The 27,769-nt window shown below is 43.2% G+C and overlaps 1 protein-coding gene across 3 annotated transcripts in view; it reads left to right on the forward strand.

The window, feature by feature from the left end:
• CGNL1 (cingulin like 1) overlaps positions 1 to 27,769 on the forward strand; it is a 172,423-nt gene that overhangs the window by 69,112 nt on the left and 75,542 nt on the right. For all 3 annotated transcript variants that reach the window (XM_040226609.1, XM_040226611.1, XM_040226610.1), the window contains 4 exons: positions 1,371 to 1,472; positions 2,571 to 2,719; positions 8,523 to 8,658; positions 16,186 to 16,398. In XM_040226609.1, coding sequence (XP_040082543.1) covers positions 1,371 to 1,472; positions 2,571 to 2,719; positions 8,523 to 8,658; positions 16,186 to 16,398 — 600 coding nt within the window. The remainder of the gene's footprint in view (positions 1 to 1,370; positions 1,473 to 2,570; positions 2,720 to 8,522; positions 8,659 to 16,185; positions 16,399 to 27,769) is intronic.

The following is a 27,769-nucleotide window of genomic DNA, read 5'->3' on the forward strand; positions in this document are numbered from 1 at the left end:
GTTCAGTATTCCCATGACTGCTGCTCTGGCATCAAATAAAAACATTTAAAAGTTGAATTGGTTAATTTATTACATATAACTATTTATAGTTACAAATTTATATATTATATACTTATTTTTCATATATTCTGTTACATACTTTGCTTGTAGGCAGGCTTTAGGAACTGAACAGTTTTTACAATTAGGTTAGAATTTTTTTGCTGAAACTTTTACGTACAAATCATCACCACGACTGTTGCTCTTCATTTGCCTGCATATTCTCTTGGAGAATGCATTCTTTGGTCTTGATGTTCAGATTGTCATTGTGGTCCCAGATGAAGGGTATCCAGCCTTAACTGGGGAAGTCGGGGTAGCCCTTCTGGAGTCAGTAACTCTAATGCTGTCTCAAAATATCATAGAATTCTCCCAGACAAGGGGGAAAGGCAGGGCATTCTAGGTAGAGGGAACAGCACAGAAAACATAAAATAAAACCAAAAACATAAAATATAAAGAGATGTGCACTTGTCATGTTTAGGGGACTGGAGGTAGTTTAGTGTAGATGGAGGAGGGAGCTAGGATGTGGGGACCAGGCACCAGATAGGAAGGACCTTGTAAATCATGTCAATTTCAGGCGGAAGGTGATAGGTTAACACTGATGGACTTTTAAATGGTCATGAGTGGTATTGTGTTTGTAAAAATTCATTCCTTTGTAGCTTTCGGAGAGAGGTAAGATTAGAGGAAGGGAGACCAGTTAAGAAGCTGCTGCTTCTTAATCAAGCCAGAGATAATTAGGTGAACTTAAGCCCTTAGACTTCTGGCTCTAGTCATAGTACTGTGACTGCTTAATTGTCCACATTTTTCTACTCTCTGTGTCTCACTTATGAATCTGATTATTTGCTGGCAAAGGTTTTGGAATTTTATATTTTGGTGTCAGTTAAGTGACTTCCTGCAAGAAGAACCTTTTCCCTTAATAGGCTGAAACCATAATGGAAAGCAGAGAAGCAGGTAGTTTTTGTTTGGAAAAGAACAACCTACAATTTTTCTCCTTGGGTTAGGTTTATATTTCTGAGATGGATTGTTCTCATTTTGCCTAAGAAAATAGAAGGGCCTCTGTTGTTATTGATTGTTGCTTTCCGGTCTGCTTCCTAGGAGCAGATGAGGAAGTACATCATTCTAGGTTCACGCATGGCTCACACCTGGGTTTGGGTGCACGAGAGCCAAGACACTGCCTTTTCTGGTTTTCATTTCTGCTTTCTCCTCCCTTTTATCTGTAATTTTCTAACCACTTTGCTGGTTTTAGCCAAATCCTTTTGAGAGTGTCATCCTGTTAAATCTATGTAAGAAAAAATTAAAGCACCTTGAACACTTAATATCTTTGCAATTGATTGTAGGCTTCTAATTCTTCATCTGAAGTCAAAGACCTCTTGGAACAGAAGAACAAGTTGACCACAGAAGTGGCTGAACTTCAGACACAGCTTCAACTGGAAGTCAAGGTACCTGTGATTTTTCTTCGTACTATTTTATTCTTTTCTATCTTGATTGATAGAGTATTTTAAGTACCTTGGGTTGTCCAAGTGAAATGAAAACAATTTTTTTCTCAAAAGAAACTTTCTTCCCATTACTGAGCAAATTCCTGTAAATTTAATTCCTATTTTCTGAAGACTTTTTTTTTTTGTAAGTAACCAAAATCATGGCTGCAGATGGTGACTGCAGCCATAAAATTAAATGACGCTTGCTCCTTGGAAGAAAAGCTATGACCAACCTAGACAGCCTATTAAAAGGCAGAGACGTTACTTTACCAACAAAGGTCTGTCTAGGCAAAGCTATGGTTTTTCCAGTAGTCATGTATGGATGTGAGAGTTGGACTGTAAAGAAAACTGAGCACTGAAGAATTGATACTTTTGAACTGTGGTGTTGGAGAAGACTCTCGAGAGTCCCGTGGACTACAAGGAGATCCAACCAGTCCGTCCTAAAGGAAATCAGTCCTGAATATTCATTAGAAGGACTGATGCTGAAGCTGATACTCCAGTACTTTGGCCACCTAATGTGAAGAACTCATTGGAAAAGACCCTGATGCTGGGAAGGATTGAAGGCGGGAGGAGAAGGGGACGACAGAGGATGAGATGGTTGGATGGCATCACCGACTTGATGGACATGAGTTTGAGGAGGCTCCTGGAGTTGATGATGGACAGGGAAGCTGCAGTCTATGGGGTTGCAAAGAGTTGGACACGATTGAGCGACTGAACTGAACCAAAGCATGTAGAGAGTGTTGGCTTTGACAGAGTAACAGAAATGCTGTTGGATTCAGATAGGCAAATTGGAAACTAAATGTATATAAAATGTCTGGACTAAGTAGTAGAAATAGCAGAATGTGATTAAGATGTGTTTGTGTTTTTCTTTTAGAAGTATTACAATTCATTAAGTGTTCAGTATTCTTTCTAGTTGTGAACTCCTATGGCTTAATTGCACAGTTCCATCAGGTTGTTTAATAATCTAAGTGCAGAGATATGGAGTCCATCTGAGATTCAGGATTCAGTGGGGTGACATTCATGTGCAGTGGAGGTGCTTTAACTCACACACATTTGTTTTAGAATCAACAGAACATCAAAGAAGAGAGAGACAGGATGAAAGCAGACTTGGAAGTGCTGCAGAGCCAGCATGACAGCAAGGTGGAGGAGAGCACTGTGCTGCAGCGGCGGCTGGAGGAAAGTGAAGGGGCGCTCCGGAGACACCTGGAGGAGTGAGTGTGGGCCCAGAGTCTCAGCCCTCCCCGCCCCAGGCTCCTGAGCCCACGGAGCCAGATTCTCTCTGTCCATTTAATTCTCCACAACCTCCCAGATCTTCACAGGGGCTGCTGAATCTGCTTTTTCTCCCTCTTCCCCTTGCAAAATTGTAAAACCAGTGACGTGTAGACTGGTAAGCAGAATTTAAAAATTATTTGTGCACCACAAAGGATGTTTTATAAAATTCTAGCCCTTAAAATGGATTTCATGGCAGGTAGGTGAGCAGCTGGGAATCCTGAGTGTTGTATCTAGAGATAGTTTAAGAGCCTGAGTCCAGTCTCTACAAAGCAATGTCATGTGACCTGCACAGTCTTCTGCGTTCAGAGTTTTATCCTGGACGATGCTGGCTTTTGTGACCAGTGCTTATACTTCTTTTGCGTCTTTAGAGAGAGAAAGTCAAGCCCAAATGGCCCTGCCATTTTGTTGTATTAAAATCTGTGACAGTGGATATTTTATTCATTTCAAGAGATTTAAAAGAGAAAGATTAGTAATAAATCCACCACCGTTTTTTCCCCCACTTGCTCTTGTTGCACAAGTTCCCCATCCTATCTAAAGAGTCTGTGTAGATGAAAACCTGTCCACATGTAGAAATCCATGAACAAGAAACCAGAGAGCCCACAGTTATGTGATTGTTGGGATTCTAGCAGTGATTTAAGAACATACAAGTGAAATACTTGACCCAGTTGCGTGAGGAGAATGTCTAAATGAATGTGTATGTCATATGAACAAATGTGGCATATACAAAGGAATACTTTGAATACCTCATTGTGAGTGTTTTATATCTGATTAAATCTGTGTAAAATACAGAATGAGCATATATAGCATGTGGGACGTCTGAATGTGTGAGCTGCATCTCAATAAATTGTATTCTAATCTGAAAAAAAAAATCTATGACAAAAGGACTCAAAACGAAGGTCTGAAATGAATGGGGCAGTGAAGTCCACTGGTCGTGACAGAAGCCTTATGTGAGAGGTTAAGCAGGAGTGAAATCTAGAGGGAAATTCAAGAACAATAGGACATTGTATCATAAAAGCATTTCATTACCTTTGCCATTTTGATGGTGTGGTGTGTGCTTTAAAAATATTCTTAGAGGTTAATTTCAGCAAAGAGGTTGAAAAGAAAAAACCCCCGGAATTTAGAGTATAGTGAAGACTTTAGTGTGTTTGAGTGTCTCCTGGGGAGGTACGGGTGAGCAGTGGCCTGCTGCAGGGGCAGGGGCTCTGGCTGCAGTGTACCTGCTATGACATAAGCCCTCTTGGAGGAGGTCGCCATTAACCCCACCATAGAGCCCCCAGAGCTTACACAGGACTGGGGAAACACACTCTTGGAAGGCACAAACAGAACCTTGAGCACACCAAGACCCAGGAGAAAGGAGCAGTGACCCCACAAGAGACTGACCCAGACTTGCCCGTGAGTGTCCAGGAGTCTCCAGCGGAGGCATGGGCCTGCTGCAGGGCTGTGGGCACTGACTGTAGCAGTGCCTGCATGGGAGCTTTTGAAGGAGATCTTATCTTCATTACCTCCACCATAGTTTGAAAGTGAAAGTGAAGTCGCTCAGTCGTGTCCGACTCTTTGCTACCCCAGCCTACCAGGCTCCTCCCTCCATGGGATTCTCCAGGCAAGAGTACTGGCGTGGGTTGCCGTTTCCTTCTCCAGGGGTTTATTCCCAACCCAGGGATCGAACTCCGGTCTCCTGCATTCCAGGCAGACGCTTTAACCTCTGAGCCACCATAGTTTGTCTTCAGACCAAGTAGCAGGGAGGGAACACAGCCCTACCCAGCAATAGAAAATTGGATTAAAGATTTTCTGAACATGGCCCTGCCCTCAGAAGAGGACCCAGTTTGCCCCTCAGTCAGTCTTTCCCATCAGGAAGCTTCCATAAGCCTCTTATCCTTCTCCAACAGAGGGCAGACAGACTGTGGTTTTCAGTCACAGAAAGCTAACCAATCTGATGACATGGACCACAGCCTTGTCTAACTCAATGACACTATGAGCCATGCCAGGTAGGGCCACCCAGGACAGATGGGTCATGGTGGAGAGTTCTGACAAAACGTGCTCCACTGGAGAAGTAAGTGGCAAACCACTTTAGTATTCTTGCCTTGAGAACCCCATGAACAGTATGAAAAGGCAAAAAGATAGGACACTGAAAGATGAACTCCCCAGGTCAGTAGGTGCCCAATATGCTACTGGAAATCAGTGGAGAAATAACTCCAGAAAGAATGAAGAGATGGAGCCAAAGCAACAACACCCAGTTGTGGATGTGACTGGAGATGAAAGTAAAGTCCAATGCTGTAAAGAGCAATATTGCATAGGAACCTGGAATGTTAGGTTCATGAATCAAGACAAATTGGAAGTGGTCAAACAGGAGATGGCAAGAGGGAACATCGACATTTTAGAAATCATTGAACTAAAATGGACTGGAATGGGTGAATTTAACTCAGATGACCATTATATCTATTGCTATGGGCAAGAATCCCTTAGAAGAAATGGAGTAGCCATCATAGTCAACAAGAATCCAAAATGCAGTACTTGGATGCAGTCTCAAAAATGACAGAATGATCTCTCTTCATTTCCATGGCAAACCATTCAGTATCACAGTAATCTAAGTCTATGCCCCATAGAAGAAGATGAAGAAGAAGTTGAATGGTTCTGTGAAGACCTACAAGACCTTCTAGAACTAACATCCAAAAAAGATGTCCTTTTCATTATAGGGGACTAGAAAGCAAAAGTAGGAAGTCCAGAAATACCTGGAGTAACAGGCAGATTTGGCCTTGGAGTACAGAATGAAGCAGAGCAAAGCCTAGTAGAGTTTTGCCAAGAGAATGCACTGGTCATAGCAAACACCCTCTTCCAGCAACACAAGAGAAGACCCTACACATGGACATCATGAGATGGTCAACACCGAAATCAGATTGATTATATTCCTTGCAGCCAAAGATGGAGAAGCTCTATACAGTCAGCAAAAACAAGACCAGGAGCTGACTATGGCTCGGATCATGAATTCCTTATTGCCAAATTCAGACTTAAATTGAAGAAAGTAGGGAAAACCACTAGACCATTCAGGTATGACCTAAATAAAATCCCTTATGATTATACAGTGGGAGTGACAAATAAATTCAAAGGATTAGATCTGATAGAGTGCCTGAACTATAGACAGAGATTTGTGACATTGTACAGGAGGCAGGGATCAAGACCATCCCCAAGAAAAAGAAATGCAAAAAGGCAAAATGGCTGTCTGAGGAGGCCTTACAAATAGCTATGAAAAGAAGAGAAGTGAAAGGCAAAGGAGAAAAGGAAAGATACAAGCGTCTGAATGCAGAGTTCCAAAGAATAGCAGGGAGAGATAAGAAAGCCTTCCTCAGCAATCAATGCAAAGAAATAGAGGAAAACAATAGAATGGGAAAGACTAGAGAGCTCTTCAAGAAAATCAGAGATACCAAGGGAACATTTCATGCAAAGATGGGTTCGATAAAGGACAGAAATGGTATGGACCTAACAGAAGCAGAAGATATTAAGGAGAGGTGGTAAGACTACATAGAAGAACTGTACAAAAAAGATCTTCATGATCCAGATGATCACAATGGTGTGATCACTCACCTAGAGCCAGACATCCTGGAATGTAAAGTCAAGTGGGCCTTAGGAAACATCACTACGAACAAAGTGATGTTGTAGTGGAGGTGATGGAATTTGAGTTGAGCTATTTCAAATCCTAAAAGATGATGCTGTTAAAGTGCTGCACTCAGTATGCCAGCAAATTTGAAAAACTCAGCAGTGGCTACAGGACTGGAAAAGTTCAGTTTTTGTTTCAGTTCCAACGAAAGGCAATGCCAAAGAATGCTCAAACTACCACACAATTGCACTCATCTCACACGCTAGGAAATTAGTGCACAAAATTCTCCAAGCCAGGCTTCAACAGTATGTGAACTGTGAACTTCCAGATGCTCAAGCTGGATTTAGAAAAGGCAGAGGAACCAGAGATCAAATTGCCAACATCTGCTGGATCATCAAAAAAGCAAGAGAGTTCCAAAAATCACCTACTTCAGCTTTATTGACAATGACAAAGCATTTATGTGAATCACAACAAAGTGAAAAATTCTGAAAGAGATGGGAATACCAGACCACCTGAGCTGCCTTCTGAGAAATCTGTATGCAGGTCAGGAAGCAACAGTTAGAACTGGACATGAAACAGCAGACTGGTTCCAGCTCGCGAAAGGAGTACTTCAAGGTTGTATATTGTCACCATGATATTTCAATTATATGCAGAGTACATCATGAGAGATGCTGGATTGATGAAGCACAAGCTGAAATAAGATTGCTGGGAGAAATATCAATAACTTCAGATATGCAGATGACACCACACTTATGCCAGAAACAAAGAACTAAAGAACCTCTTGATGAAAGTGAAAAAGGAGAGTGAAGAAGTAGGCTTAAAACTCAAAATTCAGAAAACTAAGATCATGTCATTCGGTCCCATCACTTCTTTGCAAATATATGGGGAAACAGTGGAAACAGTGAAAGACTTTACTTTCTTGGGCTCCAAAATCACTGCAGTCAGTGACTGCCACCATGAAGTTAAAAGACGCTTGCTCCTTAGAAGAAAAGCTATGATCAACCTAGACAGCATATTAAAAAGCAGAGACATTACTTTGCCAACTAAGGTCAGTCTAGTCAAAGCTATGGTTTTTCCAGTGGTCATGTATGGATGTGAGAATTGGACTATAAAGAAAGCTGAGCACCAAAGAATTGATGCTTTTGAACTGTGGTGTTGGAGAAGACTCTTGAGAGTCCTTTGGACAGCAAGGAGATAAAATCAGTACATCCTAAAAGAAATCAGTCCTGAATATTCATTGGAAGGACTAATGCTGAAACTGAAACTGCAATAATTTGGCCACTTGATGTGAAGAACTGATTCATTTGAAAAGACTCTGATGCTGGGCAAGATTGGAGGCAGAGGAGAAGGGGACGGCAGAGGGTGAGATCGTTGGATGGCATCACCGACTCAATGGATATGAGTTTGAGTAGGCCCCTGTAGTTGGTGATGGACAGGGAAGCCTGACGTGCTGCAGTCCATGAGGTTGCAAAGAGTAGGGTACAACTGAGCGACTGAACTGAAAGACTTTACAAAATAAAAAAGGTAAAACAGCTCTGAGTTTAATTTGGAACAGAGGTTGGCAAACTTTTTCTGTCAGATAATAAATGTTTTAGAGTTTATGGACCATACCATGTGAAATTGTTCATTTCTGCCATTGTATTGTGCAAATGACCATAAGCAACACATGAATGAGCATGGTTTTGTTCCAATAAAACTTCACTTACAAAAGCAGGCAGTGGGCCAGATTGGCCCACGGGCCATAATTTGCTGACTCTACTGGTCTGGAGTACTGAGGGTGGGGTTGGTACAAAGTGGCTTTAGTGAAAACATTTATCATAAAAGTTGTGCTCAGTGGCCTAATTCCTTATCTTCTCTATCCAAAATGTAGTGCCCTGTGGTCTCCTTTTGGGGAAGAAATGTCACTATATAAGCTTTCCCATTACAATGGCTTGTTCTCATTTGTCTTCTCCTTGGGCAGTTAGACTGCAGGTGTAGTTCTTACCAGTGCCTTTCTGGTTTGTGATATTTTGTTCAGCACAGAACAGAGAATGGGAGGCTCCTTGGGGACTTAGATGACTCTACTTGACCATCTGAAGGTCTGAAAGCAGTCTGGATGAAAATAAGCAGAGACCAAGAGAATCTCTCTCATGGGTTTCCTTTTCTGCCAGGCTGTTCCAGGTGAAGATGGAACGAGAACAGCACCAGACTGAAATCAGAGATCTCCAGGATCAGCTCTCGGAAATGCATGATGAACTGGACAGTGCGAAACAGTCCGAGGACAGGGAGAAAGGGGCTCTGATTGAGGTAAGCTGGGGCCGGGTGACAAGCGGGGCCCTGTCTGTCCGGAGGTGTGGGGGGGTGGGGCGTCGTCTGCTGTGTGCTTATTCTGTTGGTGAACATGGTTCCCTTTCGTGAGAGCATCATGTGCTAACTCGTATAGAGTCCCAGTCCAAATCCAACAGTTGCCAACATGTTTTCGTATTTACTCCATTTTTTCTTCTGTCCAGCCATTCAACTTTGTTTGTTTTTTTAAAATTCATCTATCTATTCATCTTGATGAACTTTTTCAAGGGAATTTACAGATAATACCACATTGCACCCCTAAGCTTTTCAGCATGCATTTAAATAGTTAGATAATTTCCTTATAACTACAATGTTATTATCATATCCCCTTCATGGATCCCAGCCTTGTCATGGCGAAGGGGCTTGCATAATTCAGTGAAGCTATGAGCCATGCCATATGCAGGGCCACCTAAGATGCATGGGTCAAAGTAAACAGTTCTGACAAATTGTCCACTGGAAGAAGGAATGGCAACCCACTCCAGTATTCATGCCTGGGAAATCCCGTGGACAGAGGAGCCTGGCGGGCTGTAGTCCATGGGGTCACAAAGAGTCGTGTATGACTGAGTGACTAACACATGGTTACACATGGTACACAGCAACTTTGATATGAGCTTCAGTTTTGGTGATGTGTTTTCAGGCGGAGGCTAATAATGAGAATCTCAGGAAAGGGAAACAGAACACATCTTTTCTTAAAAATGTTCCTGATATTGCTGGCTTTCTGGTTATTTGCCTCTTTCTTGTAATGGGAACTGTATCTTCCTCCGCTGCCTTTCTGCAAGATAAGTTTGGACACAATGAGCTGCTTTCTCTGTGCCAAAATGGGTTTCTCTCCATCTGGAAAATTGTCCTCACTATTTTTATCAATTTCCTTTGACATGTCCGTGACATTTAAAAAATGATCTGTGGCTTTTATATCAAATGAATTAGACCCCATCTCCTCATCACTTTCAGTTTATTCTTCATATCTTAATAAAAAGTGGCCAGGGGGAATCTGATAACAGATTATAGTTGTAGCCAGCTTTTCCATTGGACTTGGCTTAGAATAGACTCTTAAACTCCGCGAACATTAAACACTTCTGCTTTTGAATGCTTGGAAAAGCTTGAATACCCTGTATTTTGTGAGACCTACATAATGCACAAGATTTTTCAGGAAATATCTTTTAATACTGTACATTCTGTTAATGACATTGGGCCTCTATATGGAGTCAGTATGAAAAGAGGATAGAATCATTATTAAAAAAAAAAAAAAGATTAAAGGAAAGTAAGAAGAAAGGAAGACATAGTAGAAAATGCCTATTCTCTTAGGATAAGCCAGATATTAATAATTGACCAAGAATAGAATGACTTTGTTATTCTTAAGTAACCAACTGATGGTTTGAATTTCTTTTTAAATTTAAGATACAAAAATAATTATAGCTCAAGTAGTCAGTCATTTCTTTGACCCTGAGTATGTTTCCCTTTGTTTTGGTAGTGATGGGTAAAAATGAGACCGCTCTCTAAGCTTCATGACGGTGGGGTTCTCTGATTACTGAAGACCATCTCTGATGGGAGCCTATCGTATTGACAGATGGGCCAACAGAATCCTATGGTGTTTTATCCCTGACATTTACCAAGATGCAAGTACTTAGGTATCATTAAATATTCTGGTTATGAAATCATGTTGGTTTAGGGGTCGACTGGTGCTCAGAAATAACATCTCTAAAATAAATATAAGCTTATTTTGAGGTGATGTTACTGAATATTATACACAGTAAAGAAAATGATGATTCTCGCCAGCTGTGTTGCAGTTTCTAGGCCATCTTTCTGTGGAAAAAATGACACAGTTCTTTGTCAGCTGTATGTTTTTCTGAGGGGAGGGCATACCATGTAGCATGTGAGATCTTAGTTTCCTGACCAGGGATCAAACCCGTGCTCCCTGCAGTGGAAGCAAGGAGTGCTAACCACTGGACTGCCATGGAATTCCCATTTCTTTTCTTTCTTCTATGCTTGATTTTTGGATTGTCAGCTGTAGTTTTGATATATGACCTTTACTTGTCTTTTCAGTGAGCAAGGGCTTCTGTGGAAGCTTTTGTGCAAAGGGTCTGGATCAGTGTTCTTTCTTCTGTTGACATGGAATACCTGTGGGTGGGTGGTGTGAGATGTTCTGTGGACTTGTGAGTGGCTACTCTGGATGTTCCAGTCTGTGTCTTTCTGTGGCTCTACTGTCAGGACAGCCTCTGGCTTGTTGCTGTGAACAGCCAGCTCCCAGAGCATGCTTCCTTTTCTTCTCAACTTTCCTTGTTGTCTTCTCAGGTTCTGGGCAAGTTTCTTTGCTTCAGTTTAAATAGGTAGACCTCCTTCTAGGCGCTTCCAACTGGATCCAGTACCCTTTTCATTTGCATCCGAGAGACAGAGCACAGCCACACTGCTTGCTCCTCAGCCTCTTTGGAGCGTGTAGTTTTGTTGTCAGGCCTGCAGAGGCTGTACAGTGAAGATAACCAGCATTATTTTCCAATCTGGGTCCCATCTTGGCTCTATCACTTATATGCTGGGTGATCTTAGGCATGTTATTAATAGTATCTCAGAACTCCAGGTTTTTTTTTTTTTTTAGTTAGTGAGAACAATAGTATTCATCTCCTATGATATTTAGAAGTGCTTAGCATAATTCTCTTTATGTAGTAAGTACCACATAGTCAGGCTTTTTAGCCTAACCCCCCTACTCCTCCCCATCCACCCCAAATATACATCCATACTAGGTCTTTATCTCCTGTGGCTTCATGTGAAGCTAGCCTAGATGTGTCTAGGTTTTGAAAGGGCTGATTCTGCGTACCCAGAGTTTGCCTTTGTTTTCTTTGATGGGAGTCTGCACACTGGCGTGTGCATCTCTGATGGCTGTTTGCATATATTTTGAGGTTTATATGTTTTCCTCTTGCATCCTTGGTGGCTCAGTGGTAAAGAATTCACCTGTCAATGCAGGAGACACAGGTTTGATCCCTGGGTCTGGAAGATTCCCTGGAGAAGGAAATGGCAACCCACTCCAGTATTCTTGGCCTGGGAAATCCCACAGACAGAGGAGGCTGGCGGGCTACAGTCCTTGGGGTCGCAAAGAATCAGACACAACTGAATGATCAGAAAGCAGCAATATGTTTTCTCTCGCTTCTTTGGCTTGAGATAATTGACAGTGAAGCCTCAGAGGTGATGAAGTTTTTGAAATCTCCCTGTGCCTTTTGGTCTCTACCCTGGAAAGCTTCAAGTGCTACTCAGTGATATGGTGAGGTGTAATCTGATTGGATTTGTACAGCAGAGTCCATTTAAGCAGCAGCCCCAGTCACAGATAACAGCGTGTTGGTGTAGGATGAACCATAAAAACTTAGTTTCTTGACATGCATTGGTGGCAGTACACAAAAGGCAACATGAAACACAGATATATCCTGGAAAAGATAAGTGTGGGAAGAGGAACTGCGTTATCGTCAAAACAACTGAGAAATTTGTGAGAGCGAGAGCAGGAAACAGGAGCAGGCTCACAAGGGCTGCTGTGAAGAAGCCGGCGGGAGGCTCCAGGAAGACCTAGAGCAGTAGCCAGTAGCAACAGTGATGTGTGTGTGGGGCGTGTTTCTAATAGCCCTGAACTGGACAGTGGAAGCTACAGGACATCTCCTTAGATAAATAACAGAACGAGGTATATTTTCATAAAATTTGCTTATGTGCTTTGTGTTTGGTGTTTTGGAAGAGTCAGAGTTGCTCTAGTTACCTGGATGATTCTCTGGAAGTTTCTTCTGAGCTTATTAATGCCTTCTAGCTAGATTCTTGAGGAACTAAGTCTTAGTCTGGGCAGCACAGCTCCACCCTGGAATTGCAGAGGCTCCCCTGCTTTAATGGGGCTTCCCTGGTAGTTCAGCTGGTAAAGAATCTGCCTGAAATGCAGGAGACCCTGGTTCATTTCCAGGCTTGAGAAGATCCGCTGGAGAAGGGATTGAATACCCACCCCAGTATTCTGGCCTGGAGAATTCCTTGGGGTTGCAAAGCGTCGGATCGGACTGAGCGACTTTCACTTTCCCCTGATTTAATGTATGTACATGCCCTACAGCAGTGGTCCCCAACCTTTTTCACAACTGGTTTTGTGGGAGACAGTTTTTCCACAGACCAGGCAGTGCACATTATGTTTATTGTGCACTTTATTTCTGTTGTTGTTGCTTTGTGATATAATTTATAGTAATTATGCAGCTCACCATAATGCAGTATCAGTGGAAGCCCTGAGCTTATTTTCCTGCAACTAGATGGCCCATCTGGGAGTTTTGATGTGCGTCTGCAAGCAATAGATTTATTACGGTCTCTGGCAGTCAAAGTTCTCTGCTAATAATGTGTATTTGCAGCTGCTCCCCAGTGCTAGCATCACCGCTTCAGCTCCAACTCAGATCACCAGGCATTAGATTCTCATAGGGAGTGCACAACCTGGATCCCTCACATGCACAGTTTACTGTAGGGTTCATGTTCCTATGAGAATCTAATGCCACTGCTGATCTGACAGTAGGCGGAGCTGAGGTCATAAGGCCAGTGATGGGGAGCAGCTATAAACACAAATGAAGCTTTTCCCGTTGCGCACCTCCTCCTGCTGGGCAGCCTGCTTCCTAACAGGCCACAGACCAGCATCGGTCTGTGACCTGGGGGTTGGAGACCCCTGCCCTAGAGCAAAGGAAGGAAATTCCATTGTCAGTTGTTCTTAAATTGATACAGCGTCACCCCCTCATCAATGACCCACATCTTGAACGCTAAATAGTTTTCTCTTGAGACCTCAGTTCTCAGGTGACAGCCCTTCCTTCAGTTCTACAGGAGCTCCAAGAGGATAGGATGTGTATTTACTCATGAACTACCAGTGAAAGAATGGTTGAGTTTAGAATTCTGACATCTCCAGACTCTTGCTGTACTGCCCATGCTAATATATGCCCAGAACAGGCCTGCTCCCAGCTATCACTGATCCACCCATCAAAAATATAAATCAGATCTGTTTTCTTTTCAAGAAATGGATAATCTTGTGAGTGAAAGTGAAAGTTGCTCAATCATGTCTGACTCTCTGCAACCCCACAGACTGTACAGTCCCTGGAATTCTCCAGGCCAGAATACTGGAGTGAGTAGCCTTTCCCTTCTCCAGGGGATCTTCCTGACCCAGGAATTGAACCAGGGTCTCCTGCATTGTGGGTGGATGCTTTACCAGCTGAGCTACCAGGGAGGCCCAAGAATACTGGAGTGGGTAGCCCATCCCTTCTCCAGCGGATCTTCCTCATCCAGGAATCAAACTGGGGTCTCCTGCGTTGCAGGCGGACTCTTTACCAGCTGAGAGAGATGAGCAAATAGAATCTAGATACAAGGATTGCAAGGTAAAAGTATTAAGTACTGTGAGAAGCACAGCTAAAATGAGGTTGGGTATTCAGGAAGGGGATTCAAGGAAGACTTCTTGGAGTAGGTCATACAGATCTGAGTCTTGAGAGGTTTTCTGAAAGACAGAGACAGATGGGACCAAGAAGGGTGAAGGATTCCCCCTGACAGAAGATACCTGTGGGTGATGCATAGACTGCAGGTGAGAAACTGGAGGTGGGGGAGCTGTTGGGTAGCTCGTGCAGACCACCTGGGCCAGAGGTGAGGAGAGCTTAACCCTGCAGAGGGGAGGAAAAGGATCTAAGATGTTACAGAACTATTGAGTCATGAGGGACAAGGATGAGAGGGATCAAGGTTGTTGCCAAGCTCCCGAGCCTGTGAGCTCCCGAGCAGGTGCTGTTGTCCCTAAGAGTAATGAACAAAGGAAGAGGAGAGGAAGGGACTTGATGAATTCACTGAGAGACATAAGCCTCCGTAGGTGCCTGAGGGACATCCAGATGGCCGAGTCTTGCAGGTCTGAACTCAGATAAGAGTTGGAGGTAAAGGTTTGGGAGTTATTAATGTAGAATTAATAGTTGGAAAACAAAACAAAACTAGGTGGACTTGCCAAAAAAGAATGAAGAATGTGAAGTCACATTCTTGGGGATCATCTTAGCTTTTTAGGAAGAGGGAGAGAAAAGCCAGAAAAGATTGTCACAGAAAAAGTGGCCCAAGGGAAAACAGGAGCATGTAGTATCTTTGAACTGCAGGGGAGAGAGAATTCTAAGGGTACGGGTGCAGAGGATCAAAGCTTGTGTCTGTGCTCAGTTGCTTAGTCATGTCTGATTCTTTGTGGCCCCATGGACTGTGGCCCTCCAGGTTCCTCTGTCCATGGGATTTTCCTGCAAGAATACAGGAGTAGGTTGCCATTTCCTCCTCCAAGGGATCTTCCTAATCCAGGGATTGAACCTGTGTCTCCTGCACTGGCAGGCGGGTTCTTTACCACTGAGCCAGCTGGGAAGCCCCAAAGAGGATCAGAGGAGAGTAAAGAAAAGTGAAGACTTGAGCAAAGGCCTTTGGATGTCGAGATGAAGAGGCCAACCTTGGAGGGAACAGGGGTAGTAGAGTAGGAGCAAAAGCCATTTGCAAGAGATTAAGGTGATCAAGAAGTACACACAGTGAGTAGAATTTATACTTTCAAAAATTTGGTGGAAAGCTTGGTTTTTTTGTGTGTGTGTTTTGTTTGTTTTTGCCCTTGACGGAGAGGATTCTCGTCCCCTGAGGAAAAGGACATAGATTCAAGGAAACAGAAAGGAACAAAATGACAGGGAAAAAAAAAAAGATGACTGATCAGTAAAGACTTGGAGCAGGCTGGTGAGGAGGAAGCTGGCTGGCTGTGAAGTGGCTTGGGGCGGGGAGGAGGCCTGGCATGCAGAGGAGCTGGGTGGTCAAGCCCAAGTCCGGCTGAGTGCACAGTAGAGGCGTCTGTGGAGCAAGGGGAGCCTGAGCTTGAGGGCTGCGGAGCAGGTCTGACAAGGACGGTGACCTGAGAGGAATGCCCCGCTTAGGCAGGACACAGTTGTGTTGAGGTGACGCCACTGGTAGTGGAACGTGCTGCCCCAGTTTGGTGACTTTGCTCGTGAGCAGTGAGGTTATGAGGCAGGGAAGGTGGGGAGTGTGTGACTGTTAGCCCTGCTCAGAGTGGAACCGAGGCATCCTGAGGACTTGGGTTGTGGGTTCAGGGTTCCAGGGGGGAAGTAAGAGAGGCCAGCAAGTCGGCATGTGCCCCCCGTCCCGCCGACGAAGCAGTAGCTCGTGAAGGCCACTAGCGGGGACTGCAGACCATTGCACGGAAGTGGAGTGAGATGGAAAACACAGGCCTGGCACCTCACAGCATTGAGAATGAAACAGTTTCCCTTTTCTCCCTCAGATTAAATCTCAGCAAAGCTAAGATAGTGGAATCGAGGGTTACGGTGGCTTGTGAGAAGGGGAAGGGAACGAGAGGACGGGGGCTAAGCCAGGATGTAGTGTGCAGGGCAGAGAAGAGGGAGGTCTGGTGAGGGTGTGACCGTGAGTGCGGGGGCCGAGGTGGAGGCGCCGGGGCGCTCAACAGAACGCTTGTCTCCTCACCTCCCCACTCGTGTGTTCTCTCTGCAGGAGCTCCTGCAGGCAAAGCAGGACCTTCAGCATCTGCTCATCGCCAGAGAGGAGCAGGAAGACCTCTTGAGGAAGCGGGAGCGTGAACTCACTGCGCTGAAGGGAGCCCTGAAGGAAGAGGTTTCCAGCCACGACCGGGAGATGGACAAGCTGAAGGAGCAGTATGACGCCGAGCTGCTGGCCCTGCGGGAGAGCGTGGAGGAGGCCACGAAGGTGGGTCCTCGCCAGAGGGGGCAGGCAGGGCACAGAGGAGGCCCAGGACCACCTCGCCCAAGCCTGTGTCCGTTGCTGGCCTTCCTTCTCATGACAGAGTGAAACTCAGTTTCATCCCGTCATTGATCCAGAAGATGAAAAGTGAGTGTTAGTCACTCAGTTGTGTCTGACTCTCCGCAGCTCCATGGACTGTAGCCCACCAGGCTCCTCTGTCCATGGGGTTCTCCAGGCAAGAATACTGGAGTGGGTAGCCATTCCCTTCTGCAGGGGATCTTCCTGACCCAGGGATTGAACCTGGATTCTCCTGCACTGCAGGCAGATTCTTTACTATCTGAGTCGCCAGGGAAGTCCTGTTGATCCGGACCTTGTTCCCAAGCAGTAACCTCAGCAATTATGCTGCTGACCACCTTAAGTCCATAAACATAAAAAATTTAAGGACACTGCTTAAAATCTCTGGCACATGGTGAGATATAGAGGCCCAGAAGTGAACCCTTCCAGGATTCCATTGCGGCCCTTGCTGATGGGGCAGGGTTGCAGACAGGATGTTTCTGGCATCCTTCCCCCCCGCCCCACTCTGGTCTTTCTGTCTGTGAAGCCTTTTGTTAGACGATTCAAGCTCTTTTCTCAGCACAGTTACAAGAGGGTTAATGAGCTGAACTGCCCAAACCTTTGCAAGATAATTTTTCTCTTAATTGAATTCTTGGCTCCTACAAATGGATTCTAAATTATTTTGAGGTCTTTGGTGTGGGCCTTGAATTGGCTGATGAAGAAAAGGGGGAAATGAAGGGGAAAATGTTCTGAAATGTCATGCCATCTTTAGGGAAAGAGGGGAATTACACAGTGTAAATTTTTTATGTTCTCTGCCATATATACGTTAAAGATGATGAAGAAAGAACTCTTAATATTGTTTATTCTGTGGTGATTACAGTAACAGCCCAGGGCTGGTCAGTCCTCTGTTCCCTACACTCCATAGTGATTCACTGATCTTCAGTTACAGCACAGTAATTGCAGATGACAAGAAGTGAAAAATGGATTTGTTTGTGTAACAGTAAAATGTTTGGGAAAAATAGTTGGTTTGGGTTTATTATAACTGAGGTAGTTTAAGAAAAAAGCCTCTTGTTCATTTGCCTATCTTAACTTTTTGAGATTTGGTTTCTTTTGAGGGAGAAAAGTGAAACATTTAATTTTCAGTGCTTTGCAGGGACATATCTGTTTTTTCCATCTCATTTTCTTTCTGTGCAGCAGCCTGGTGTCCTTGCAGCCTGTATGTGCTGCTGCTGCTTGGGGAACGTGCCAACAGGCTGCTGAGTAAAATGATATTCCTTTGGACCCATCACGTCTTTATTATCTTCAGACCTTACTTCAAAGCTTGAGTTAACATGGTTTATTCATTGAAGGGTATTTGAGGATGATATTTGGCGGGTTTGCAGTGTTTTGACTCTAAGGAAAATTAAACTTACAGCAGACATAAGATGCAGGAGAGTTTATTGGAAGCTTCTAGGTCCTTTCCTGTCACGTGTTATAAGCAGGGAAGGGAACGACGGTAGGTGAGGAAGTATCTTTGTTGTATGGGAATGAGATAATCTGTAAAGATTTAGGCTCCTGACTTTTAAGCATTGCTTCACATTAGACAAAAAAGGATCACATCGACCAAATACAGGCCATCTGCAAGTTGACAGTGTGTGACTTTTGTCCTCTTATCCATGTCCCTTGCACAGTGTCTGATGCGTGATCACACCTCTGCAGTGTCTGATGAGTGAAAGTGGAGGATCAGTTCCTCTCATAACTGGATTTTCGGTCCCTAGTGTGTGGTTCCCGTTAAATTTTCTCCAGTGATGATGTGGGAGATCTTTTAGGAAAGTGCTGTTTCTCTGTGAATTTCTCTGCCTTGCTTTTGCATTGCCCTGTGGTTTCTTAAAGAGGATCATGATTGTGTTTTTACACCTCATTAGCTTTTGCTTCTGAAGGTGTTTGCTGTACAAATGTGGCAGGATCATATTTAATGGAAAAAAAATTAGCACTGTAATGGACAGATGCTGCCTTTTTGTTACATTATGTATATGTGGGTACTATTAATAGAATTTTAGTAGTGTTATATTAACTACTTGGAAGAGAGAGAATTAAATATAATTTTTTAATTTTGTAAAGTGTTCTTAAATTTATACACCAGTCTTTAGACTTTCCCTGTCTTGGGAGGGACTCATTCACTACTGTGATTAAAAGCTGACATTTTGTTAAGGAACTGCATTATTTTAGAAAGTTTATTTCCTTGGTAAGCCTTAGGAGGCAGCCCAACCTCCTGGCATCAGTTTTTAAATTTTTGCCACTGCCCCAGGGCCAAAAATTCCTAAAGTGCTATTTTATCATTGTCAGATAGCAAATACTTCACCCTCGCTGGAGCTTGAGCACTAAAAGTTTTAAATTGCTGAAACATTTGGTGAAAACCATCACATTATATTAAGAATGTTTTACAGGTATTCCAAACAGCTACTCTGTAAAAGTGGTTTTTGTAGACCCAAAGAGCCACACCTTTTTAAGAACAGATTGATTGCTCAACAGAAGAGAATTCATGAGCTCCCGGGTGCTGGGGCTTTGCGGGGCCTGGCGGGGGGGATGTCCTTGTACAGCAGAGTGAACGTAGCTGGGGGCATTGGGTAAGCGCCTTCAGTTTCCTCCCCATAGAAGGAGGGGTCCTTCACGTTGCTAGTGGATTCTATCATGCAGTCTTTAAAAAGACTGTTGAGGACTTCTAAATGTTGTTTCATAACATACTTCTTTTTTTAATGTTGTGTTCTTCTTTACTCTTTCACACTCTTCCCAGTTTTGAAAAGGAAATGTCCTCTTTCTCCTTGAGTTTGTGGCAGTGGCTGGGACCCACATGCAGAAATGGACAGTCAGTGTGTGCCTGTCATCTGGGAGTGAAATGAAAACTCTCCACAGCTGTTAGCATCTTATTTTAATCCTTACCCTCTTCTTGTCCCTAGTTCTTGAGCAAAAGAAATGTAGTCGGTGGTCAGTGTTTTCAGATTTCTCAGAGACTAGAAATTTCTCAGAGACACTGGTCAAATTCCAGCTGCTCTACCAACTTCCCTGTGTGGTTCTTGGACCTTAAGAGTTTCTGGGGGCCTGGTATTGCCAGTTACAGAATTGGAAAGAGTAAATGCCCCAGATGAAGTAGAAATGAAGTGCTATAGGAGATGGCTTGTGTTGGTGGCAACCAGGAAAGATTTCATGGAGGGAGCTGTGAGAGGTGAGGGGTATTTGGACGTGTGAGCATGGAGGCTAAGGACACTGGGGAACCAAGTACAGCATAAGGAACACCTTGTTAGGTGGGAACGTGAGATGTGTGTCTGGGCTGGAGCCTCGTGGAGCAAGAGAAGTTAAGGTGAAGTGGAGTGAAAGTGTTTTCCATTTAGTCGTATCCAACTCTGCGATTCCATGGACTGTAGCCCAGCAGGCTCCTCTGACCATGGGATTTTCCAGGCAAGAATACGGGAGTGGTTTGTCAACCCAGGAATTGAACCCGCATCTCTTGCATTGCAGGCAGATTTCTAACCATCTGAGCTGCAAGGGAATCCTTGAAGTTAAGTGGTTAGACACAAAAAGAGAGTTTTAAGAGTCAGAGACCCTGATCCAAAGCATGAAATGTGTTTGGCTCTCATTTCAAACAAACCAATTATAAAAAACCAAAAAAATAAACAAGAAATCATTGGGGGCATTTAAATACTATCTCTGTATTTACTGATAGTAAGAAATAATATAAACAGAATTTTTAGGGGTGAAACAATGTTACTGTTTTTCAAAGTCTTTATCTTCTAAAGAAACTAAAGTATTGGGTTGGCCACCGAGTTTGTTCTGGTTTATCTGTGACAGCTTACAGAAATCTCCAAACTAATTTTTTGGCCAACCTAATATTATTTATGGCTGAAATAGAAGGCTATCTGGAATTTGCTTTGTTTTTGTTTTATTTTTTTAATTGAAGTATAGTTGATATATACTATTAGTTTGAAGTGTACAATATAGTGATTCAATATTTTTATGGATTTATGCCATTTAAAATGACTATAAATACAGGATGTATTCCCTGTGCTGTACAGTGTATCCTTATAGCTTACTTATTTTGTACATAGCAGTCTGTACCTCTTAATATCCTCTTGCCTCTCCCCCTGATAACTACTAGCTTGTTCTCTGTATTTGTAAGTCTGTTTCTGTGTTGTTCTATGGAATTTGCCTTAAAATAATTCACTGGGGGTAGAAAATGAGTAGGGGTATGGTTGAAGCAGGATTAACTATGTGATGATAAGTGTTAAAATTTGTTGATGACTCAGTTAATTATACTGTTTTCTCTACTTGGGTTCAGTCCCTGGTTTGGGAAGATCCCCTGGAGAAGGGAAAGGCTACCCACTCCAGTATTCTGGCCTGGAGAATCCCATGGATGGGATTGCAAAGAGTCACACAGCTGAGCCACTTTCGCTTTCACTTTTCTCTGCTTTGCTAATGTTTGAAATTTTTTGTAATAAAATGTTGGATTCTTTTGTAGTAATTTTTTTAAAAAGAACAACACAAAAAATTTAAAATAGAAAAGATGAGGCGGATTGAAATTGTGCAGACTGCTTGAATACCCTAATGCCATGACAGATGAGTAGGTTTTCTGTCTTTTTTTCTGTTTTGGCTGTGCTGGATCTTCATGGCCGCCTAGGCTTTCTTTGGTTGCAGGGAGAGGGGGCTACTCTGCATCGCCGTGTGCAGTCTTCTCATGCGATGGCTTCTCTTGTTGCAGAGCGCAGACTCTAGGGTGTGTGGGCTTAGTGGCTCTGCAGCATGAGAAATCTTCCCGGACCAGGGATCGAACCCACGTCCCCTGCATTGGCAGACAGATTCTTTATCACTGAGCCACCAGGGAAGTCCCAGATGAGTAGATTTTAAGTGGTGAGGGAGCACTTTGTTTTTTATTAGGGATCTAATGGGGGCGTGGCTCTGTAGAGGTGTGACCAAGAAGTGGGAGAGATGAGCAGTTGGAAGAATGAGAAGTAAGGCATGAGGAGGGATGAGCCTCAGGTCAGGGCTGACAGGAGAGACCCCACGCGGCATGATGACGGGTGAGGGAGCAAGGTGAGACCAAGCCAGGTCCTGGGTGCTTGGAAGGAGGCCTTTTCGGGAATAGGAAGTTTCCAGTGGCCTTTGGGGGAAGCTGGGTAGTGAGAGGCAGGGCAGCTCTGTTGCTGGGCAGGATGATGAGGAATCTATGAGGGAGGGGGACACTGCTCGGGGGCTGTAACTGGACAGAGAAGATGGGCTTAGGAGTGGAGGAGAAAAAGGAGGATGTAGATGCAGGGACTTGAAGACAAGCAGCCAAGTCTGGAAATAGAAAAGCAAGGGGAAAAGCATTGTATTCGGCTTATTTAATGATACATTTGAGAAATTTCTAAAAGCAGCCTGTTCTTGTATTACATACATTTTTGTTGTTGTTGAGGAAAAATGGTAAACTAAAAGTTGATATACTCCTGCAGGTTAAAACTAAATGCTTCTGAACATTTTGAAAGAATTGCATAGTATTATAATCCCCCAAATCTTCCAGTTTAAAAAAAAATTAAAAAGAGAAAGGTCATACAGTTGTATCTAAATTCTTTCTGTAGGACCATCAGAATGAAATCAGGAAATATGTGTATTATCGATTAAAATTATTTGTTTTTAAAATCAGTATAGTTGCTTTATAGGGTTGTATATTACATACTTATATATTGAGTCTGTGTGCTTTTATAGTGTTCTGCTCTTTATAGTATAATTTCTTTCTAATGTTATGCCCACATTTTATATTCTTTAACCCTTAGAGAAATTTTATTCAAATTCAGTAATGTTGAAACATTTTTTCCCCCTCTCCAAAACTGCCCTTCAATTATGGCCTTATGTTTATGTTTCACTCAGTGATTTGGAAATGTCACTCAAATTTATAAAAACGAATATGTGCTTCTTCCCCGTAGCACAGGTAGAATTTTCCCTTCCTCTTTCCTACCAGTCTGTGAACAATTTCTTTTAAAAGCATGAGGTCAATAGAGGGTCAGATGGTAAAACCAGTGCTAATCTCAGGATCAGTGGAATTGCCTCCCTTAAGAGAAGGCTAATTCAGTGTAAAATCTCATTTCTGTCTTCTCCAAGGGGGAGCCAGGTTAGCGAGGGAAACTGTAGAAATCCGTATTTCCTCAGCTCTTTAACATCACATAATCATCTTACTCTGAAGGGCAGCTGTTGAGAGTAGGGGATGCAAAGATGCAGAGATGTTGGGGAATGCAGCAGGTTTGTAATCAGTGCGCAGGGAAGGGAAAATGTCTCTTTTCTAATGGGCCTAGAGTGAATCAGAACCCTCCATCAACAAAAGTAAAACGGGAAAGATTCAAGGTTAAAAAAGTTCTCCTTTTCCGTTTTTTTTCCCCTTTCTCTAGTTTCCCCCTCCCCCAAACTGACTCTTAATAATTATATCACTCTTCTGCATTCTGTCCTGATTAAAAAGTAGCTAAACAGGAGGATTGGTGTGGTGTCCTAGGATCTTTGCTTTGAACCTTCCATCAAAGCCCCAGACATGTCACCTCCCTGTGGCTCTGCACATGGTAAGCCTCTTATGAGTCTTGGTGAACAATAAGGACATCCTGGCACTTCACTCCTGGTGTTTGACCTGAGCTGCCACAGTCACTTGCTGTGGGTGTAGAAGACAGAGTCAGAGTCCCCGACATGCCCATTCATTTCCTGTCAAATATTTGCATGTATTTTACCACTGCCCATCACTGAGAACATGAGTCAGGCCAACCATGGTTTCTAGCTTCAAAGATCTTATACAGTCTTGTGGGGAGAAAATGTGCAAATAAGAGGACGATGAAGTTACAGGTGCTGTAGGAGATCATGAAGGGCTTACTGCCTTCAGTGGCAGCCGTCAGGAGAGAAACAGCAACATCGTTCTGCAACTTGACACCCTCCTAGTCTTTTCTGTACAAAATACTTAAGAATTAGATGTGAGAACGATACTTCTTTCCCAGGACCTCTCTGAGAGTTTCTGGCAGTAGCCCATCTTGAACCTGTTGGCTATGTGCCCAACTCCTTTTATTTATTGTTAATTTAAAAAATTAAAAAGAATTTTCTTTTTTGCCTACGCCTTGTAGCGTGTGGTATTTTAGGTCCCTGACCAGGGATTGAACCCACACCCCCTGCATCCCTGCTTTGGATGTATTCCTGCAGCTCCTGGGAAAGAGGAGATGGAAGCAGGACTTTCAGGTTACCCTGTGCACTTGGATGACCCAGAAAATCACAGTGAATTCACATGTGGTGTGAAAAGCAAGTGTGGAAACTTAATCAGGAGGAAAGTAAAAGTAAAGTCGCTCAGTTGCGTCCAACTCTTTGTGATCCCATGGACTGCAGCCTACCAGGCTCCTCCGTCTGTGGGATTTTCCAGGCAAGGGTACTGGAGTGGGTTGCCATTTCCTTAATCAGGAGGAGAAGAAGTAAAAAGCCTCATCCTGGGCTTGCTTGCCTGTTTCCCATTTGGATGAAGAGTAACTAGAGGTCAAGACATAAATAACTCAGAAGATTTGACGACCAGTAGTCAGCATCCTGTCCTCACCGTTGGGAATGGATTGTTGATACGGTTTTGGACTCTCTATCAATAAGTAGTTCATCCATAGTCACTAGTTAATTAGGCAGTTATGCATCGAGCATTTCATTTGTGCCAAGCACTGTGCTGGGTTGTAGGGATAAAATTGAAAAGAGTGGGAGTGATAGACACATGTATAAATATGTGTATTGGGATAAGGGCTTTGAAATGGAGGGACGGAGGGAGGGAGGGGAAGCTTCCTTGAGCAAAATGAGGATGGAATCTGAAGGGTGAATAGAAACTAACTGGGTTTCCCTGGTGCCTCAGTCAGTCAAGAATCTGCCAGAAGTGCAGGAGACTCAGGTTCGATGCTTGGGTTGGGAAGATCCCATGGAGAAAGGAATGGTTACCTACTCCAGTATTCTTGCCTGGAGAATTCCGTGGACAGAGAAGCCTGGTGGGCTATAGTTCATGGTGTCCCATAGAGTTGGACATGACTGAGGTACTAAGACTTTCACTTTTTTTTTTTTTTTTTCCAAACAAGCTCATAGAGTGTTCCAGGCAGAAGAAACAGCATGTGCAAAGGACTTGGTGGTGGGTGGGAGTATGGTCTATTCAAGGTATTGAAAGAAGGCCAGTAAGGCTGAGCTGTGAAGGACAACTGGAAGTTTGGATTGAGAGGAAGTGGAGAGCAGAGTAAGGACCAGCTTATGCAGCCTGTGTGCATCTGAAGGATTTTCTTCTTTGCCCTAAGAGCAATGGAGGATTTTTATTTATTTATTTAAACTTATTTATTTTTATTGAAGGATAATTACTTTACAGAATTTTGTTGTTTTCTGTCAAACCTCAACATGAATCAATAGGTATACATATATTCCCTCCCTTTTGAATCTCTCTCCCATCTCCCTCCCCATCCCACCCCTCTAGGTTGATACAGAGCCCCTATTTGAGTTTCCTGAGCCATATAGAAAATTGCCATTGGCTAGCTATTTCACATATGGTAATGTAAGGTTCCATTGTTACTCTTTCCATACATCTCACCCTCTCCTCCCCTCTCCCATGTCCATAAGTCTATTCTCTATGTCTGTTTCTCCAGTGCTGCCCTGTAAATAAATCCTTCAGAACCATTTTTCTAGATTCCATATATGTGCGTTAGAATAAGATACCTATCTTTCTCTTTCTGACTCACTTCACTCTGTATAATAGGTTCTAGGTCATGAAGGACTTTTAAATAGGCGTGTGTGTATGTGTGATGTGAGCAGATTCTTTTGGTGGCAAGGAGTCAGCTCTGGTCTTTACAAGTAAGATGTGTATTCATGCTGCCACTTTATATTGGAGGCACCAGTTCTCTGGGGTTTCTTCAGCAATCCATTTCCTTTTTAAAAAATATTTATGTATTATTGTACACCCATGGCTGATTCATGTCAATGTATGGCAAAAACCACTACAATATTGTAATCAGCCTCCAGTTAAAATAACTTAATTAAAAAATAAGTAAATAAAAATAAAATTGCAAAAAAAAATTTATTTATATATTTATCTGTGCTGGGTCTTAGTTGCACCATGTGGGATCTAGTTCCCTGACCAGGGATCAAACATGGGCCCCCTGTATTTAGAGCTTAGAGTCTTAGCAACTGGACCACCGTGGAGGTCCCTCCATTTCCATTTTTAATGTGGTTATCACCAGCATCTCTCTCTGCTGAAGGGCAGGCAGAAGGGGAAGGGAATTGGGAAATGGGAAATGGAGAGTCCCATTTTGTTTGTGATATTTTGTTCTTTGCCAGCTGTTCATTTCCTGAATTTATAAACTTTGTCCGTGAGCAAGTAGATGACAGTGGATAGGGACCGTGAATGATGGGAGAAGTTTGGTATGGTATATTGGTGGTGAGGTTTGTAGAAGGAAAGTTTTGTTTTCTAACAAGGATGTTATAATGTCATGGTGCTAGAAATATGTTTAGACATTTATGGAAGTGTTAATAGAGAGAATAACTTAGTTAAGGTACTTATCTATCTCCCCAAATGGAACAAATGTTCTAAGATCTCAGAATCATTCATGGACACCACCCAGAGTCCAAAAGTGTGAGCAAAGCAGAAACAGTGGCCACTGTCTGAGGGCCAGTAGCCAGGTGCATTTCCAATTGCAGATGTGGTCAAGCCACGGAGCGGGGCACCGTAAGCAGAGGAGCTAGTTTAGATAGCAAAGATGATGGCACTCACTGTAATATTGCAAATAGTTGCATCTTTAACATCTCAAAGAAAAACTGCCTTAATTTTGTCATCAGAAATCCTACTCAGTCTGTGTTATACTTTTTCTGATCTTCTCTTTCTAAATTTTGCCTGATGCTTATTTTTCTAAAGACTTGCCAAGATCATTAAGTAGATTTCCACTTGGTGGAAAAACTTGGCACTATTATGTGATCACTCTAAGCAGAAAATGGAGCATGTCATAAGCTCTAAATCCATTAGATAAGAAGCAGTGTGGACCCAAATATCTACAACGTCAAAGTAAATCAGGGTAGATAGGGCATTTCTGGTAGCCAGCCTCTGAGATCCTGTGTACCTGCCGCTGTGATGTATGCTTCCTGTGACTCTTTCTCCTTGGTAGGCCCATCCCGTGTTGAATAGGACTGCTCTATGTGACCAGTAGGGAATGGTGGAGTCTGACTTCCAAGGCTAGATCATAAAAGACACTCTGCCTTCCTCCTGAATCCCTTGCTCTGGGGAAAGCCAGCTGCCATGTTGTGAGAGCCCTCAAGCAGCCTGCACAAAGTCTCATGTGATGAAGAACTGAAGCCTCCTGTCAGTAGCCATTTGAACCATCTTAGAAGTGGATCCTTAAGACCTGCTCAAGCCTTCAGATAACTGCAGCCTTGGCCAGTATCTTGGGCCAATCTCATTAGAGACCCTGAGCCAGAACTACCAAACAAAGCACTTCTAGATTCGTTACTTTCAGAAGGTCTGTGAGATAATAAATGTTTTCTATTATTTTAGGTCACTGAGTTTTGGGGTAATTTGTTATGCAGCAATAGCTATCTACAACATTTCGACAAAGCCATCTTTTCCATGCTGCATTTCCTTATAGCCACTGACTGCAGCACACCTGTAGCATCCTGTCACATCCTGGTCTTGTCCTTGTTTTGCTGGACTGTACCAGTTAGGTGATGTGTCATTCTCCCCATTTTGAAGGAGGGACCATCCTATCCTTTGCATCATCAGTGCTTTGCAGAGTGCTCAGTAACTATCCTCTGTATGCTTGAATCAGAATGTGTACTAACTTGGGCACAATAGTCATATAGTTTAAGGAGAGGTCAGTATTCTAAATCTAGCTTTGCTTTTATTGACTTCATAAAAGACTCCTAGTCCTTCCTGATCTTTATTTCCTCTGTTGTAAACAGATACTATTTTTATTATCAAAAACAAACCAAAAATGAAGCCATATGCATATATACTTGTATACCTGTGGACTATCTCAGGAGGGACTCAAAGTGATAGTGCATTTGGGGAAAGGAGGGGGATGCGATGAGACGAAAACTTTAAAAAAGAGCGTATGAAACCTTTTACACTGTCTCAGTCTGTCCAATGAACAGTTAAATGGAGGTGCTGATCTGTGCCTTGCCTAGGCAGGCTTAGAGGAAGCCCCGAGTTTAGTGATGTATGTTTACTTTTTGTCCTTGGGACCCTCCGTCTCAGCTTTGGTCCTTACTTTCCATCTGCTGCCCAGGCCTGTGGGTTCTGTGTCCATGGCATCACTTCCATCCTCAGATCTCCTTCTCCATGGCTGCTGTCTGGGTT

This window comes from Oryx dammah, unplaced genomic scaffold, assembly GCF_014754425.2.
Source record: "Oryx dammah isolate SB20612 unplaced genomic scaffold, SCBI_Odam_1.1 HiC_scaffold_26, whole genome shotgun sequence".
Taxonomy (NCBI): Eukaryota; Metazoa; Chordata; class Mammalia; order Artiodactyla; family Bovidae; genus Oryx; species Oryx dammah.